Source organism: Cherax quadricarinatus, chromosome 94 (assembly GCF_038502225.1).
Source record: "Cherax quadricarinatus isolate ZL_2023a chromosome 94, ASM3850222v1, whole genome shotgun sequence".
Taxonomy (NCBI): Eukaryota; Metazoa; Arthropoda; class Malacostraca; order Decapoda; family Parastacidae; genus Cherax; species Cherax quadricarinatus.
In genome coordinates, this window is record NC_091385.1 from 8,251,103 (window position 1) to 8,267,766 (window position 16,664).

Consider the following 16,664-nt stretch of genomic DNA (forward strand, 5'->3'; position numbering starts at 1 on the left):
GGAGATATTTTCAGTTTGGAGGGACATCTGAACTGTAGTATCTACATGCCTCTGTAAGGCAGTGAAAGAGTGAATGATGGTGAAAGTATTCTTTTTTGGGGTCACCCTACCTCGGTAGGAGAAGGCTGTGTTAAAACAAGTACATGTATTATTATTATTATCTCCAGTATTTGCATTTTAGGCTTTAAAACAATCTTAAGGTCAGTGTGAGCAAGCATCCTAGAAAATAAAATTTCTGACTGAGGAAGGCTTCAGGAGTTGTATCGCATTACAGCCTCTCTTCACTTAACGACAGAGTTCCGCTCCTGAGACTGTTGGTAAACGAATTTGTCTCTAAACAAGGAGCATACTACAATGGTAGTGGGTTTGTGTCAACCATCTTTGATACTGTTTTAATATCACCTTTGTGCCATTTATAACATTTTTAGCATATTTTAAATGTCAATACAGTAGTGTACTGTATATTGTAATAAATAGAATAGAGGAAATCAGCTCTAATATGCATTACATGTATTTATGTATGCATACTGGTCAGAGAGCCCATCGTAAGTCAGAGTCATCGGTAAACGACTACGTCACTAAGGAAGGAGAGGCTTTATTCACGGCAAACAACACCCACAAGTTGACAAACTTATCAGAATCTCGTTTCTTTTCTTTAACACAGCGGCCATTTCCCACCGACGCAGGGTGACCCAAAAAAGAAATACTTTAATAAAATTTTCTTTTTACATTTAGTAATTTATACAAAAGGGGGTTACTAGCTCCTTGCTCCTGATAATTTACTCGCCTGTTATGACATGCGTGGCTTATGGAGGAAGGCTCCTTCTCCACTTCCTCATGGAGCTGGAATTGTGAAGAGGAGACTGGTAACACACGTGAGCAAAATGAAAGACCACATCCTTAAGAAAAGAAAAAGGCAGGAAGAAATAAAGATCCCATATGCTCACTAGCTGTAGGATCAAGCATCTATTGCAAAGGCACAAGAGTCTGGAAACAAGGAGCTAAAGGTCACTCTGCAATAGACTGGAAGAGCTGTGAATTAAGTTTCCACTCATGTGACAATGGAAGGTGATGTGACAGTTGATCTGCCAGGGTACTGATACATCTAGGCAAGTTTAAGGAGAGACACAGGAACTACCTCCAAAAAGAAGAGATCTTCACCATGAAAGAGAAAGTAGCAAATGCCACCAAACCAGAGAGGAAAAGCCAAGCCAGTTCCACAAGACAGTTGGAAAAGACCAAAAAGGTCAAATTCTGCAGGAGTCCCCAGCGCATTACTGCTATACAGATTGCCTAGTTTCTTCCAGTTAACTAACTGGATATGAAACCGAAAGTGCCAAAGCAAGGGTCATGAGCAAGTGTAAACAGTGGAGGAAATATCTTTCTTCTTCCAACAAATTGGCTGTATCCCACTGAAGCAGGGTGGCCCAAAAACAAAAACAAAAGTTTATCCTTTTAACTTGAGTAATGTATACAGGAGAAGGGGTTACTAGCCCCTTGCTCCCGGCATCTCAGTTGCCTCTTACAACATGAATGGCTTATGGAGAAAGAATTCTGTTCCACTTCCCCATGGAGATGGAGGAAATGTCATTGACATTAAATCCTAAAGGTTAGCCTCAATCAGTCCTAGCTTGTGTTTGGATCATACACACTCATTTTTTTTTTTAAACACACTGGCTGTCTCCCACTAAGTTAGGGTGACCCATCTGCAGACATGTAAGCAGATGGGCCCACAAAAGATGAGGTGAATCACAGAACTGATGAGGGAAAAAAGGCAAGTGGTGCAATGAGGAGTCTGTGGAGACAAAGAACTTTATCCATGAAAGCAAAGAGGGGAATGTATGAGAATATAAATGCTCTTATATGGGTGTGAGGCATGGGTAGTGAATGTTGCAACAAGGAGATGTCATGTCTGAGGGCAATGTGTTGCATGAATATAATGCAGAGAATCCATAGTTTGGAGATTAAGAGATGTGACATTATCATAACTATTGTCCAGAGGGATGAGGAGGGGTTACTGAGATGGTTTGGACAAGTAGAGAAGATGGAATGAAATAGAATGACTTCAAGAGTGTATAAATCTGAAGTGAAGGGAAGGTTGGGTAGGGGTCAGCCTAGGAAAGGTTGGAGGGAGGGGGGTGAAGGAGGTTTTGTGTGCGAGGGGCTTGGACTTTCAGCAAGCATGTGTGAGCATGTTAGACAGGAACAAATGGAGGCAAATGGTTTTTAGGACTTGACGTGCTGTTGGAGTGTAAGCAAGGTAACATTTATGAAGGGATTCAGGGAAACCGGCAAGTCAGACTTGAGCCTTGGAGATGGGAGGTACAGTGCTGGCACTCTGGAGGAGGAGTGTTAATGTTGCAGTTTTATAACTGTAGTGTAAGACTGCCTCTGGCAAGACAGTGATGGAGTGAATGATGAAAGCTTTTCTTTTTTGGGCCACCCTGCCTTGGTGGGAAATGGCCGATGTGCTAATAAAAAAAAATACTTACACCATCATTCACTCTATCGCTGTTTTGCCAGAAACATACAAATACTACAATTCAGAGGGCCCTCCAAATTGGAAACATCCCCACCCCTCCTTCAGGGTGCATGCACTATACTTCCCACCACGTACAGGAGGACCCCACTTACAACACTTCGCTAATGCAGCAACTTTCAATTATACCCATTCTTCATTTATTCATGCTTCCTGCAATAAATATATTCACCACTCACTACAAGCTAAGGATGAACATATTTTAAGGTCAGTAATGTGTGTACTGTATATACATTTTTTTAGGCTTAGTTCTATTGCTCACTTAATACAGTGGACCCTCACCTAACGATATTAATTGGTACCCGAGAACGAATATCATTAGGCGAGTTTTTTAGCGTTAGCCGAGGCAAAATGTTAGCGTTAAAATGTATCATTAGGCGAATTTAAAGTTATGCAATGCGTTCGTTAGGCGAGGGTCCACTGTATATGGTAGTGCAAACATATCAGGCTTTTATGTGCATTTGAAAGTGAAAAAATTACTATGATTCACTATACAGCAGTAGCCCAGAACCTAATCTGCTGTATAAGCGGGGCCCTCCTGTATATGGTGAGAAAATACTTAATGACTTGTATTAGACAAGGAAATAAATCAACCCTTTCTCATGGAACAGCCAACATATGTGCCTATCATTTTATCTGGCCACTTTGAAGACTGCTGGTCAATTGTGACTTCCAGTTAACTGGCACACAGTCAGGAGAGTGCCCACTGTATGCTGAAAAACACTGTGCCAACAACAAAGCAATGCCATAATGCCTAACTGCATATCATGTCACTGAGTGATTGTTGCAGACATGTCAGGGTTATGTTTCTTCTCAAGATGGCAATATCCCTGATGCAGCCAATAGATTAAAATGTTACAGCCACATATATGGCATATTATTTAATAAAACCCAGTGGTTCAATTGACAATTCTCTTGCATCACAAACTGAGTGTGCGTGGTTCAATCCCCGGCCAGGTAGAAACATCGGACACATTTCCTTACACCTGCTGTCCGTTTACGTAGCCTTACAGTAAGTAGGTACCTGGGTTTTAGTGGACTGGTGTGGGTGGCATCCTGGGGAACAAGATTGATGGCCCACAATGGAAATAAGATGAACAGTCCTCGATGACACGCTGACTTTCTTGAGTTATCCTGGGTGGCTAACCCTCCCTACCCTGAGTTAAAAATCCCAACAAATCTTATCTTAGCCTTCTTCCAACACATTATGCAAACTGATAATGGGACTATATAAACATTTACAAAATTTCAGGCAATAATATTTCATAATAAGGGATTTTATTTTTGAGTGCTTGTTCTTTCAAGAAGTTCACAAGAACTCGCACTCAAAATTATAAATTTAACAGCTATGATGAAAAAACATTCTTGATATACATGAGTGACAGTATGATCATTGCCATCTTAATACAGTATGATCATCAACACCATGAGAGTGACAGTATGATCACCAGCATCATAAAAGTGCCAGTATCATCATCACCATCATAAGAGTGCCAGTATGATCATCATTATAGTAAGAGTGCCAATATGATCATCATTATAGTAAGAGTGCCAGTATGATCATTATAGTAAGAGTGCCGGTATGATCATCATTATAGTAAGAGTGCCGGTATGATCATCATTATAGTAAGAGTGCCAGTATGATCATCATTATAGTAAGAGTGGCAGTATAACCATCGTAATGACACAATTGCAAACAAACCATACCACGGGCGGGATTTGAATTTGAATTTGAGTTTTGAGACTCTCTGACCGCAGGTTCAAATCCCGCCCGTGGCATGGTTTCATCAATTGAGACTTGAAAGAGTGAACAGATTCCTGACTCTCAACATACAGTGGCAACCTACTGAAGAGGCTACAAACCACAATAATAAAAAAAAAGCCCTTTCTGCAAGATACTTCTCTCCTGCAGCACGACTTAATTTAAAAGGATCCAGTCCAATTTGAAAAAATCATTCATGAACCTGACAAAATATGCATCACAGACATCATTACAAACATCCACAAATTCTGCAATGATTTTACACTGGGCACAGGATTTGACGTGAACCACAAATAATTCGCACACAGAAAGAAACTTATGATGACGGTTTGGTCTGACTTGGATTCAGTGCGGTTTCAGGCATTTTCTGACAAACCTCAGTTTTTAGCTAAAATATGCATACACTGTATATGCTACTTGAAAAAACACATTAAATTCTCAACTTATGAACATACTGAGAATTTTCTGTACTGTGTATATCATTATTGTGTATAATATCTTTATACACAATACAGGTCTCCAACATGTTTGCAAGATGAAGACTCCCTGTATTATAATTGTTTTTTTCAACAAGTCGGCCATCTCCCACCTAGGCAGGGTGACCCAAAAAGAAAGAAAATCCCCAAAATGAAAATACTTTCATCATTCAACACTTTCACCTCACTCATACATAATCACTGTGTTTGCAGAGATGCTCAGATACAACAGTTTAGAAGCATATATAAAGATACAATATAAAAAGTGTTCTGAAAAAGTGTTACAAATCTTATATACAATTCAGGAGGTCCCCAATGTATTTGTAAGTTGATGACTTACTGCAATACGATTTACTTTACATTTCCCATAAAATGAAATTGTAGCAGCAGTTTCATCGAAAAATGAGCTATGTCAGAAAATGCTAGTCACGCACAGGGTAGCTGAATACAGCCTCTCATTTAATGACCGAGTTCTGCTCCTAAGACCACGTCGGTGAATGAATTCGTCACTATAATGGTAGTGGGTTTGTGTCAGCCATCTTTGATATTGTTTTAATATCACCTTTGCACCATTTATAACATTTCTTGTACATTTTTATATGTTTATAGTGTACTGTATATTGTAATAAACAGAATTGAGGAAATTCGTTCTAATATGCATAATTTAGGTATGCATAATGCTCAAAGAGCCCGTCATAAGTGAGACTACGTCACTAAGTGAGAAGAAGCCGTAGTTAATTGTCCAAGTTGGACCAAAACGTTGCCATAAGTTTCTTTCTCCTATGTGCGGGTTATTTGTGTATTGTTCCAGTCACGGTATTGTGCCTCTTTATTCTTTAAACAACCTAAAAATTTGTCTGGATAAACCCCCAAAATGTAGACCATAGTAACAGTAATCAGTAACACTATGCTACATTAAAATTAGTTTTAAAAGAATCGCAAAAAAGTGTCAAGGTACAGTACACGTATACATGTGTATATTTACCTCGGAAACAACAATCGCAGGCTCATCAGAGGTGTGAGGACGCTTGAGGTCTGCTGGGGCGGGACTCTCGGCTATCAAACGATGAATCACACTGTTTTTCACATTATCTATGGAATGGAAGTCATTTTAATTTGTTAGTTATTAACCCTTAAATGGTCCAAACGTATATATACGTTTTTTTAACATCTGAAAGTATGTAAAAAAATGTAGATCTTTTTTGTTTTACATTTGAAAACCTGTAAAAAAAACTTTTATCTACATTATTTTTTTGTTATATTTGAAAATATGTAAAAAGAAAAGTAGATATACTTTTGTAGCAATACGAATTTGAACGTCGATCTGTTTGGACAGTTTAAGGGTTAATGAGTTATGTCTAACAAAAAATTTGCAGTCTTAAGTGTGGCCTTAAGTTTAACATTTTCCACAGATATATTAAGTGGGGCTTCATGTGCAACACTTTCCCCAGATATACTAACCCTTTCAGGGTCCGTCCCATAGATCTACAGCTTAACGTTCAGGGCCCAAACCGTAGATCTATGCTGTGAGCTCAGCTCACTCTGATAAGCTGTGAGTGGTAAATTTGGGCCTAGATATGAGAGAATACATCTATGTGGTATGTGTGCACCACATAAAACAAATCCTGCAGCACACACTGTATAATGAGAGAGAAAAAAAAACGAGACCGTGATTTTCGATTAAGACAGTGACTTTGCAGTGTTTTTTCATATGTTTTTTTATAGTTGTATTTCCGATTTCTTGGTCTCATTTGATAGAATGGAAGACATATTACAGAAATGGAGATGATTTTGATTGGTTTTAGTACTGAAAATGGCTTGAAACTGAGCTCAAAGTATTGGAAATGTTAAATTTTTGTCGATGTTCAAGAGTAAACAAACAACCTAATATACATTCACAAATGTGATGATGATATTTAAACAATTATTACAATATTGCATAACAGTAAATCTTCTATTTTTTGGTGTGAATAAAAATTCATTATGTGAATAAAAAATCAAAATGGAATTCATTTGTAAAGCCTCAAAACGTAACTAATGAACAGAGGAAATGTTAGTTTAGCACCAGGAATGTTTGCATTGTTTATTCTGGACCTTATTTTGAAATTGGAATATTTTGAACTTTGTGTTAAATTGGCCAAATTACCAATTTCCAATCACTTTATTTTGTAGTTGAAACAGTTGACTGGGCGATTTCTTGTGCTCAGTCAATAGAATAGAAGTAATACTAGTGAAATAGCTAAGAATTTGGTCGACTGGAATAATGTAATTGGCCTAAAATGGGAGTCAAAGTTGGCAAAATCACCGATTCGTAAATATCGCTGACACATCAAAATTCACGAGAGCATAATTTCGTCAATTTTCCATCAAATTTCGTACTTTTTGTTTTATTACCTTCAGAAGAAGATTCTCTACCATTTCATAAGAAAAAATAATTTTTTTTTTAAATTCTTGGACACTGGGGCACCCTTTGAAATTTGGCCTCTGGACCCTGAAAGGGTCTGGCTTCATGTATAACACTTTCTCCAGATATATTAAGCATAGGTTCATGTGTAACACTTTCCCAAGAAATGTTTAATGTGGCCTTAAATACTGCATAATACTTTCTTCCCAAGATACACCACTTCAAATATGTAAAACATACATGTTATTTATACAAGTATAATACTGATATTAGCAGTCTGGAGGGATATGTTGTGTATCTTTATACGTATATGCTTCTAAACTGTTGTGTTCTGAGCACCTCTGCAAAAACAGTGATTATGTGTGAGTGAGGTGAAAGTGTTGAATGATGATGAAAGTATTTTCTTTTTGGGGATTTTCTTTCTTTTTTGGGTCACCCTGCCTCGGTGGGAGACGGCCAACTTGTTGAAGAAAAAAAAAAAATACTGATACAGCTCGAGTGAACTTTAGACAATGGTTTCTCCATCCTGGGCCAGTATCAAGGCGTATCTGAGAACATGTTATTTACCAGGTTGTAAACAGTATGGAGGTAATGACAAACTATGGGAAATGACACTCATGTACAGTTCAGGACACTTATTACTGGAAACACTGTACCCTGAGTGGCTTGGCAACACACTTGCCTCACACACCGAGTGTCCATTGTTCCATCCTCGACACTGGTGAAATGTCGGGCATGTTTCCTTACACTTGCTGTCTCCATTCACTTAGCAGTAAGTAGGTACCTGCATGTCAGTGGACTGGTGTGGGTTGCTTTCTGGGGGACAAGACTGAAGGACCCCAATGGAAATCAGACAAACAGTTCCTGACGATGTACTGTCTTAGGATATCCAGAGTAAAAATTCATATTAAAAATTCAGACTTAACTGTATACAAGTGTCCTTTACCACATTTTCTCATTTTATTGATGTAATTTGGTGGCTGAGCTGCTAATGAGCATATAAATTTGGAGTTTGAGAATGGATAATGGGTTTGTAAATCTGATGTTCATATAATTTTTGGATGTACGTAGATGTGGCTCAACATTTTGCCTAGAAAAGTGACTTTACTAGGCAGTGCCACTCATCCTGTGAGGAAACAAACAACTGTTTACTAGTGGCTTTCGTTTGTGTCTAACAATGTTTTATTACATGCAAACTACATTATATATGCACTGCATACAAAGAAATAAAAATCGGAATTTCAAGTGAAATGAACCATGAAGTACTACAATACAGCTTATATAAATAATGTGACATTGGTGATGTCTATTACATCCTTATCTATTTCAATATAAAGGTATCACTAATTTTATAATTCACTTTGATCTTATTATAAAAAAAAAAATTCCTGAATGATTTTTGTAAAATGCTGCCAATCTTAAATTACTGGTTCTATTCTCTTGTAATCTTAGTTACGTGCCTACACTTTTGAATCACAACTGTACCATGAGTACTGTTCTCTTGAAATCTTAGTTATATGCTTACATTCTTCAACCATGACTGTACCATGCAGTCTATTCTTTGATAACAACCTATCTGCAAGATGTAGTGGACGTTTCCCTGAATCCCTTCACTAAATATTACCCTGCTCACACTCCAACAGATCGTCAGGTCCCAAGTACCATTCGTCTCCATTCACTCCTATCTAACACGCTCACGCACTCTTGCTGGAAGTCCAAGCCCCTCGCCCACAAAACCTCCTTTACCCCCTCTCTCCAACCCTTTCGAGGACGATCCCTACCCTGCCTTCCTTCCCCTATAGATTTATATGCTTTCCATGTCATTCTACTTTGATCCATTCTCTCTAAATGACCAAACCACCTCAACAACCCCTCTTCTGCCCTCTGACTAATACTTTTATTAACTCCACACCTTTTCCTAATTTCCACACTCCGAATTTTCTGCATATTTACACAACACATTGCCCTTAAACTGGACATCTCCACTGCCTCCAACCATCTCCTCGCTGCTGCATTTACCACCCAAGCTTCACACCCATATAAGTGTGTTGGTACTACTATACTTTCATACATTCCCTTCTTTGCCTCCATAGATAACGTTTTTTGACTCCACATATACCTCAACGCACCACTCACCTTTTTTCCCTCATCAATTCTATGATTAACCTCATCCTTCATAAATCCATCCGCCGACACGTCAACTCCCAAGTATAGTATCTGAAGACATTCACTTCTTCCATACTCCTCCTCCCAAATTTGATATCTAATTTTTCTTCATCTAAATCATTTGATACCCTCATCACCTTACTCTTTTCTATGTTCACTTTCAACTTTCTACCTTTACACACATTCCCAAACTCATCCACTAACCTTTGCAATTTTTCTTTAGAATCTCCCATAAGCACAGTATCATCAGCAAAAAGTAACTGTCAATTCCCATTTTGAATTCAATTCCCCAAAATTTAATCCCACCCCTCTCCCGAACACCCTAGCATTTACTTCCTTACAACCCCATCTATAAATATATTAAACAACCATGGTGACATGACACATCCCTGTCTAAGACCTACTTTTACAGGGAAATAGTCTCCCTCTCTTCTACACACCCTAACCTGAGCCTCACTATCCTCATAAAAACTCTTTACAGCATTTAATAACTTACCACCTATTCCATATACTTGCAACATCTGCCACATTGCTCCTCTATCCACTCTATCATATGCCTTTTCTAAATCCATAAATGCAATGAAAACTTCCCTACCTTTATCTAAATACTGTTCACATATATGCTTCAATGTAAACACTTGATCTACACATCCCCTACCCACTCTGAAACCTCCTTGCTCATCTGCAATCCTACATTCTGTCTTACCTCTAATTCTTTCAATTATAACCCTACCGTAAACTTTTCCTGGTACTGTATACTCAGTAAACTTATTCCTCTATAATTTTTACTATCTCTTTTGTCCCCTTTCCCTTTATATAAAGGGACTATACATGCTCTCCGCCAATCCCTAGGCACCTTCCCTTCTTTCATACATTTATTAAACAAAAGTACCAACCACCCCAACACTATATCCCCCCCTGCTTTTAACATTTCTGTCATGATCCCATCAGTTCCAGCTGCTTTACCCCCTTTCATTCTACGTAATGCCTCACGTACCTCCCCCACACTTACATTCTGCTCTTCTTCACTCCTAAAAGTTGGTATACATCCCTGACCAGTGCATGAAATTACCGCCTCTCTTTCTTCCTCAACATTTAAAAGTTCCTCAAAATATTCTCGCCATCTACCTAATACCTCCATCTCCCCATCTACTAACTACCCTACTCTGTTTTTAACTGACAAATCCATACTTTCCCTAGGCTTTCTTAACTTGTTTAACTCACTCCAAAATTTTTTCTTATTTTCATTAAAATTTCGTGACAGTGCCTCTCCCACTATCATCTGCTCTCCTTTTGCACTCTCTCACCACTCTCTTTACCTTTCTTTTACTTTCCATATACTCTGCTCTTCTTATAACACTTCTGCTTTGTAAAAACCTCTCATAAGCTACCTTTTTCTCTTTTATCACACCCTTTACTTCATCATTCCACCAATCACTCCTCTTTCCTCCTGCCCCCACCCTCCTATAACCACAAACTTCTGCCCCACATTCTAATACTGCATTTTTAAAACTATTCCAACCCTCTTCAACCCCCCACTACTCATCTTTGCACTAGCCCACCTTTCTGCCAATAGTCACTTATATCTCACCTGAACTTCCTCCTCCCTTAGTTTATACACTTTCACCTCCCTCTTACTTGTTGTTGCCACCTTCCTCTTTTCCCATCTAACTCTTACTCTAACTGTAGCTACAACTAAATAATGATCCGATATATCAGTTACCCCTCTATAAACATGTGCATCCTGGAGCCTACCCATTAACCTTTTATCCACCAATACATAATCTAATAAACTACTTTCATTACGTGCTACATCATACCTTGTATATTTATTTATCCTCTTTTTCATAAAATATGTATTACTTATTACCAAATCTCTTTCTACACATAGCTCAATTAAAGGCTCCCAATTTACATTTACCCCTGGCACCCCAAATTTACCTACTACTCCCTCCATAACATTTTTACCCACTTTAGCATTGAAATCCCAAGCCACCATTACTCTCACACTTGATTCAAAACTCCCCACGCATTCACTCAACATTTCCCAAAATCTCTCTCTCTCCTCTACACTTCTATCTTCTCCAGGTGCATACACGCTTATTATAACCCACTTTTCACATCCAATCTTTATTTTACTCCACATAATCCTTGAATTAATACATTTATAGTCCCTCTTTTCCTGCCATAGCTTATCCTTCAACATTATTGCTACTCCTTCTTTAGCTCTAACTCTATTTGAAACCCCTGACCTAATCCCATTTATTCCTCTCCATTGAAACTCTCCCACCCCCTTCAGCTTTGTTTCACTTAAAGGTAGGACATCCAGCTTCTTCTCATTCATAACATCCACAATCATCTCTTTCTTATCATTTGCACAACATCCACGCACATTCAGACTTCCCACTTTGACAATTTTCTTCTTCTTATTCTTTTTAGTAATTTTTACAGGAAAAGGGGTTACTAGCCCATTGTTCCCGGCATTTTAGTTGACTTTTACAACACGCATGGCTTACGGAGGAAAGATTCTTATTCCACTTCCCCATGAATATAAAAGGAAAAGTAATAAGACCAAGAACTATTAAGATAAAATCAAAGAAAACTCAGATGAGTGTGCATAAATAAACGTGTACATGTATGTGTAGTGTGACCTAAGTGTAAGTAGAAGTAGCAAGACATACCTGTAATCTTGCATATTTATGAGACAGACAAAAGACACCAGCAATCCTACCATCATGTAAAACAATTACAGGCTTTCGTTTTACACTCACTTGGCAGGACGGTAGTACCTCCCTGGGTCGTTGCTGTCTACCAACCTACTACCTATCTACCTGTGACTAATGTCAGGGGTTTCTTGCTTCAAACTCCGCCATTGGCCAGGCTTCCTTGACGAGTGCCTGATCAGCCAGGCTGTTGCTGCTAGTAGTCAGTTGTCCTACATAGCCATCACAGCCTGGTTGGCCTGGTACTTGGCAGAAGCTCAAGGCTATCAAGAGGCCGTGAAGCCTACCAAAATTTTCTGAAGTCAATCATGATACCCTGAAGGTTACCAAGATGCCCTGAATGCCACCAAGATGATATGAAGGTTACACACCACAAATACCAAAGATTACAAACCTCACTCAAGGAAAAAGATCTTGGAGTGAGTATAACACCAGGCACATCTCCTGAGGCTCACATCAGCCAAATAACTGTTGCAGTATATGGGAGCCTAGCAAACCTAAGAACAGCATTCCAACATCTTAATAAGGAATCGTTCAGTACCCTGTACACTGTGTAGACTAGGCCTATATTGGGGTATGCAGCCTCAGTTTGGAACCCACACCTAGCCAAGCACGTAAAGAAACTAGAGAAAGTGCAAAGGTTTGCAACAAGACTAGTCCCAGAGCTAAGGGGAAATCGACCTGACGACACTGGAGGACAGGAGAGAGAGAGGGGAGACATGATAACGACATACAAAATACTGAGAGGAATTGACAAGGTGGACAAAGACAGGATGTTCCAGAGATGAGACACAGCAACAAGGGGACACAGTTGGAAGTTGAAGACACAGATGAATCACAGGGATGTTAGGAAGTATTTCTTCAGCCACAGAGTAGTCAGTAAGTGGAATAGTTTGGGAAGCAATGTAGTGGAGGCAGGATCCATACATAGCTTTAAGCAGAGGTATGATAAAGCTCACGGTTCAGGGAGAGTGACCTAGTAGCGACCAGTGAAGAGGCGGGGCCAGGAGCTAGGAATCGACCCCTGCAACCTCAACTATGTGAGTACAACTAGGTAACACACACACACACACACACACACACACACACACACACACACACACACACACACACACACACACACACACACACACACACACACACACACGAGACAGGAGAAGCAAGGGACTACATATGAGAAACGCTTCAGACTGGAGGTTCCAAGGTGATGATTGCAGTGATGTATAACCCACCACCAAATAACAGGAGGCTAAGACAAGAATATAATGAGAGTAACAGAGCAATGGTTGAGATACTGGCTGAAGTGGCCAGAAGGGCCCATGTGGGCAGAGCAAAGCTACTAGTTGTGGATGACTTCAGTCACAAGGAAATTGACTGGGGGAAAATTTGGAGCCACACGGGGATGCCCAGAAACGTGGAGGGCGAAGATGATGGAGGTAGCACTGGAAGAGAGAGAGAGAGGACAAACCAGCAAGACTGGACCTAGTATTCACCTTGAGTAGTTCACACAAAGAGGACATCACATATGAAAGGCCCTTTGGAGCTATTGGTCCTGAGCTTCGAATACACAGTAAGAGCATAAGAAAGAAGGAACACTGCAACAGGCCTACTGGCCTGTTGCAGTGTTCATTTCTCCCACCAGCATAAGCCAATGCCTTGACCTAGTGAGGTCAGACACGTCACTTAAGGGAGGAGCACTGCATCCGACCTAGTAGTACAAGCTAATCAGGATAAGTGAAACCAACCTACAAGAGAAGGGACTACATAGGCATTGGAAATTTCCTGCATGAGGTTCAGAGGGAAAGAGAACTGGCGGGAAAGTCAGCAAATGAAATGATGGAATATGTGACAACAAAATGCAAGGAAGCTGAGGAGAGGTTCGTACCCAAGGACAACAGGAATAATGGGAAGGCCAGGACAAGCCCTTGGTTCACCAAAGGTGTAGAGAGGCCAAACCTAAGTACAATAGAGAATGGAAGAAGTACAGAAGGCAAAGGACCCAGGAAAATAAGGAGATAAGTTGAAGAGCCAGAAATGAATATGCACAAATGAGGGGTGAGGCCCACCAATGATACGAAAATGACATAGGAGCAAAAGCCAAGTATGACTCAAAGGTGTTGTACATTTCACATCAGGAAGAGAACAACAGTCAAGGTAATCAGGCTGAGGAAGGAAGAAGCGTAGACCACAAGAAACAATCGGTAAGTATCTGAAGAGCTCAACCTGAGATTTAGATAAGTATTTATAGTGAAGCCACAAAGGACACCAGAAAGCCAGATTTGTGGGGTACTCCAAGTACTGGACACAATACATACAACCGAGGAGGTGAAAAGGCTGCTATATGAACTAGATACCTCAAAGGTAATCGGGCCAGACATCTCTTGGCAAGTCCTAAGAGGGAGCAGAAGAGCTCTGTGTGCCACTAACAACAATCTTCAACACATCTATTGAAACAGGGTGACTAACTGAGGTGTGGAAGACAGCAAATGTAGTCCCAATTTTTAACCCTTTGAAGGTCGAGAAGCCCTCTCCCAAACTCGTTCTCAGGGTTGAAAAATTTTAGAAAAAAAAAAAAATTATTTTTTCTTATTAAATGATAGAGAATCTTTTTTCCGATCATAGTGACACCAAAAGTATGAAGTTTGATGGAAAATTTATGGAATTATGCTCTCACGAAGTTAGCGATCTCAAAGTAGGCGATTTCACCCACTTTGAGCCCTATTTTTGGCCAATTCCAATATTGCAGCTGACTAAAATCATAGCCATTTCCCTAGAACTCCATTTATTCTACCGACTGAGTACAAGAATCTGCCCATTTACTGATTCCAACTACCCATTAAAGTGGTCAGAAATTGGGAATTTGGGCAATTTCACACAAATTTTTCTTGTATAAATTATTAAATGTAAAAAAACTTTTGTTTATATTTTTAGGTCGCCCTGTCTCGGTGGGAGACAGCCAGTATGTTAAAAAAAAATATAGGTGTGAACCCCCCCCCACACACACCCCACCCCATTTTAAGAACAGGTAGAATAGGGCCCAAAAGACTATGGAGTTAGTATTGAACCCTTGCAAGCACATACAGGCGAGTACAAAAAAATAAATACACCGAGTGCTAGGCCTGTCAATCTCGGGACCACGGTTCAAGTCTCCCATCCATCTTTCTGTTAATCCATGCAAATGTTTCTAACAAGACTTATACCAGAACAAGGGGAAGATAAGTTACAAGGAGTGTCTACTTGGAGATTGTTCCAAGGATCAACGCCCTCACAACCTTGTCCCACACAAGGTCTCTTACTGGATGGCCTGATCAACCAACCTGTTGGTGCTAGCCACATGAAGTCCAACATATACACCACAACCCAGCTGATCAGGGACTGACTTTAAGAACTTGTCAAGTTCTTCTTGAAGACAGCCAGAATCCGTTGGTAATATTCCTTACGTATGGTGGGAAGCTCTCCATGGGCAAGTGGAACAGAATTGTTCCTCCATAAGTCATGTGCATCATAACAGGAGACTAAAATGCCAGGAGCAAGGGGCTAGTAACCCCTTCTCCTGTATAAATTACCACACAGCCTCTCCTCACTGAGTGACGTACTCGTTTACTGAAGCCTCGGACTTACGATGGGCTCACTGACCAGTATGCGTACCTAAATGATGTATATTAGAGCTATACACAAATAACCCGCACATAAAAGAGAGAAGCTTACGACGACGTTTTGGTCCGACTTGGACCATTTACAAAGTCACAAATGGTCCAAGTCGGACTGAAACGTCGTCGTAAGCTTCTCTCTTTTATGTGCGGGTTATTTGTGTATCGTTCCAGTCATGGTATTGTGCCTTTTTTTGTTATTTGTTATATATTAGAGCTGATTGTATCTATTCTGTTTATATCAATATACAGTACACTAGTGTATAAACATTTAAAAATATACCAGAAATGTTGTAAGTAGTGCAAAGGTGACATAAAAACACTATCAAAGATGGTTAACACAAACCCACTACTATTATAGCTCCTCACTTAGCGATGAATACGTTTACCAACGTGGTCTTGGGAACGAAACTCCGTCGTTAAGTAAGAAGAGACTGTATTTAAAAAGAAAAACTTTCATTTTTCTTTTCCACCCTGCCTCGGTGGGATATGGCCGATGTGTTAAAGAAAATGGTGGGAAGTTGTTGAAAAGTCTTGGGCTTCTTACACTTAGTTTTTCCTTTAATGTACTCATGGTGCTCCTGCTTTTCATCAGGGTTATATTGCACCATCTGCTAAGCCTCTTGCTTTTGCAGGGAATGATTACTGCATGCAAATTGGGACCAATCCTATAGGATTTTCCAAGCATAGATTATGCATCTTTCTTGCCTGCATCTACAAAGTACAGTGAAGGGACTCAAACATTCCCAGTAATTTAAGTGTTGTACTGAATTTGTACATACAGTGAAGGTTCTCTATACATTCTCTGTTAGTAATTTTGCCTGCTGTAAAAGGGGCTGTAGTTAAGTTTATTTAGACACAGGTACACATAAGTACAATTATAATAGTGCAAATAACCCAGGATAACCCAAAAAGTCAGCCAAAATGACTTATTTTCATTGGGG

At 39.6% G+C, this 16,664-nt stretch overlaps 1 protein-coding gene across 5 annotated transcripts in view; it reads right to left on the reverse strand.

Moving 5' to 3' along the window:
* LOC128700897 (E3 ubiquitin-protein ligase TRAIP) overlaps positions 1-16,664 on the reverse strand; it is a 554,710-nt gene that overhangs the window by 18,261 nt on the left and 519,785 nt on the right. For all 5 annotated transcript variants that reach the window (XM_070104756.1, XM_070104753.1, XM_070104752.1 and 2 more), the window contains exon 9: positions 5,763-5,869. In XM_070104756.1, coding sequence (XP_069960857.1) covers positions 5,763-5,869 — 107 coding nt within the window. The remainder of the gene's footprint in view (positions 1-5,762; positions 5,870-16,664) is intronic.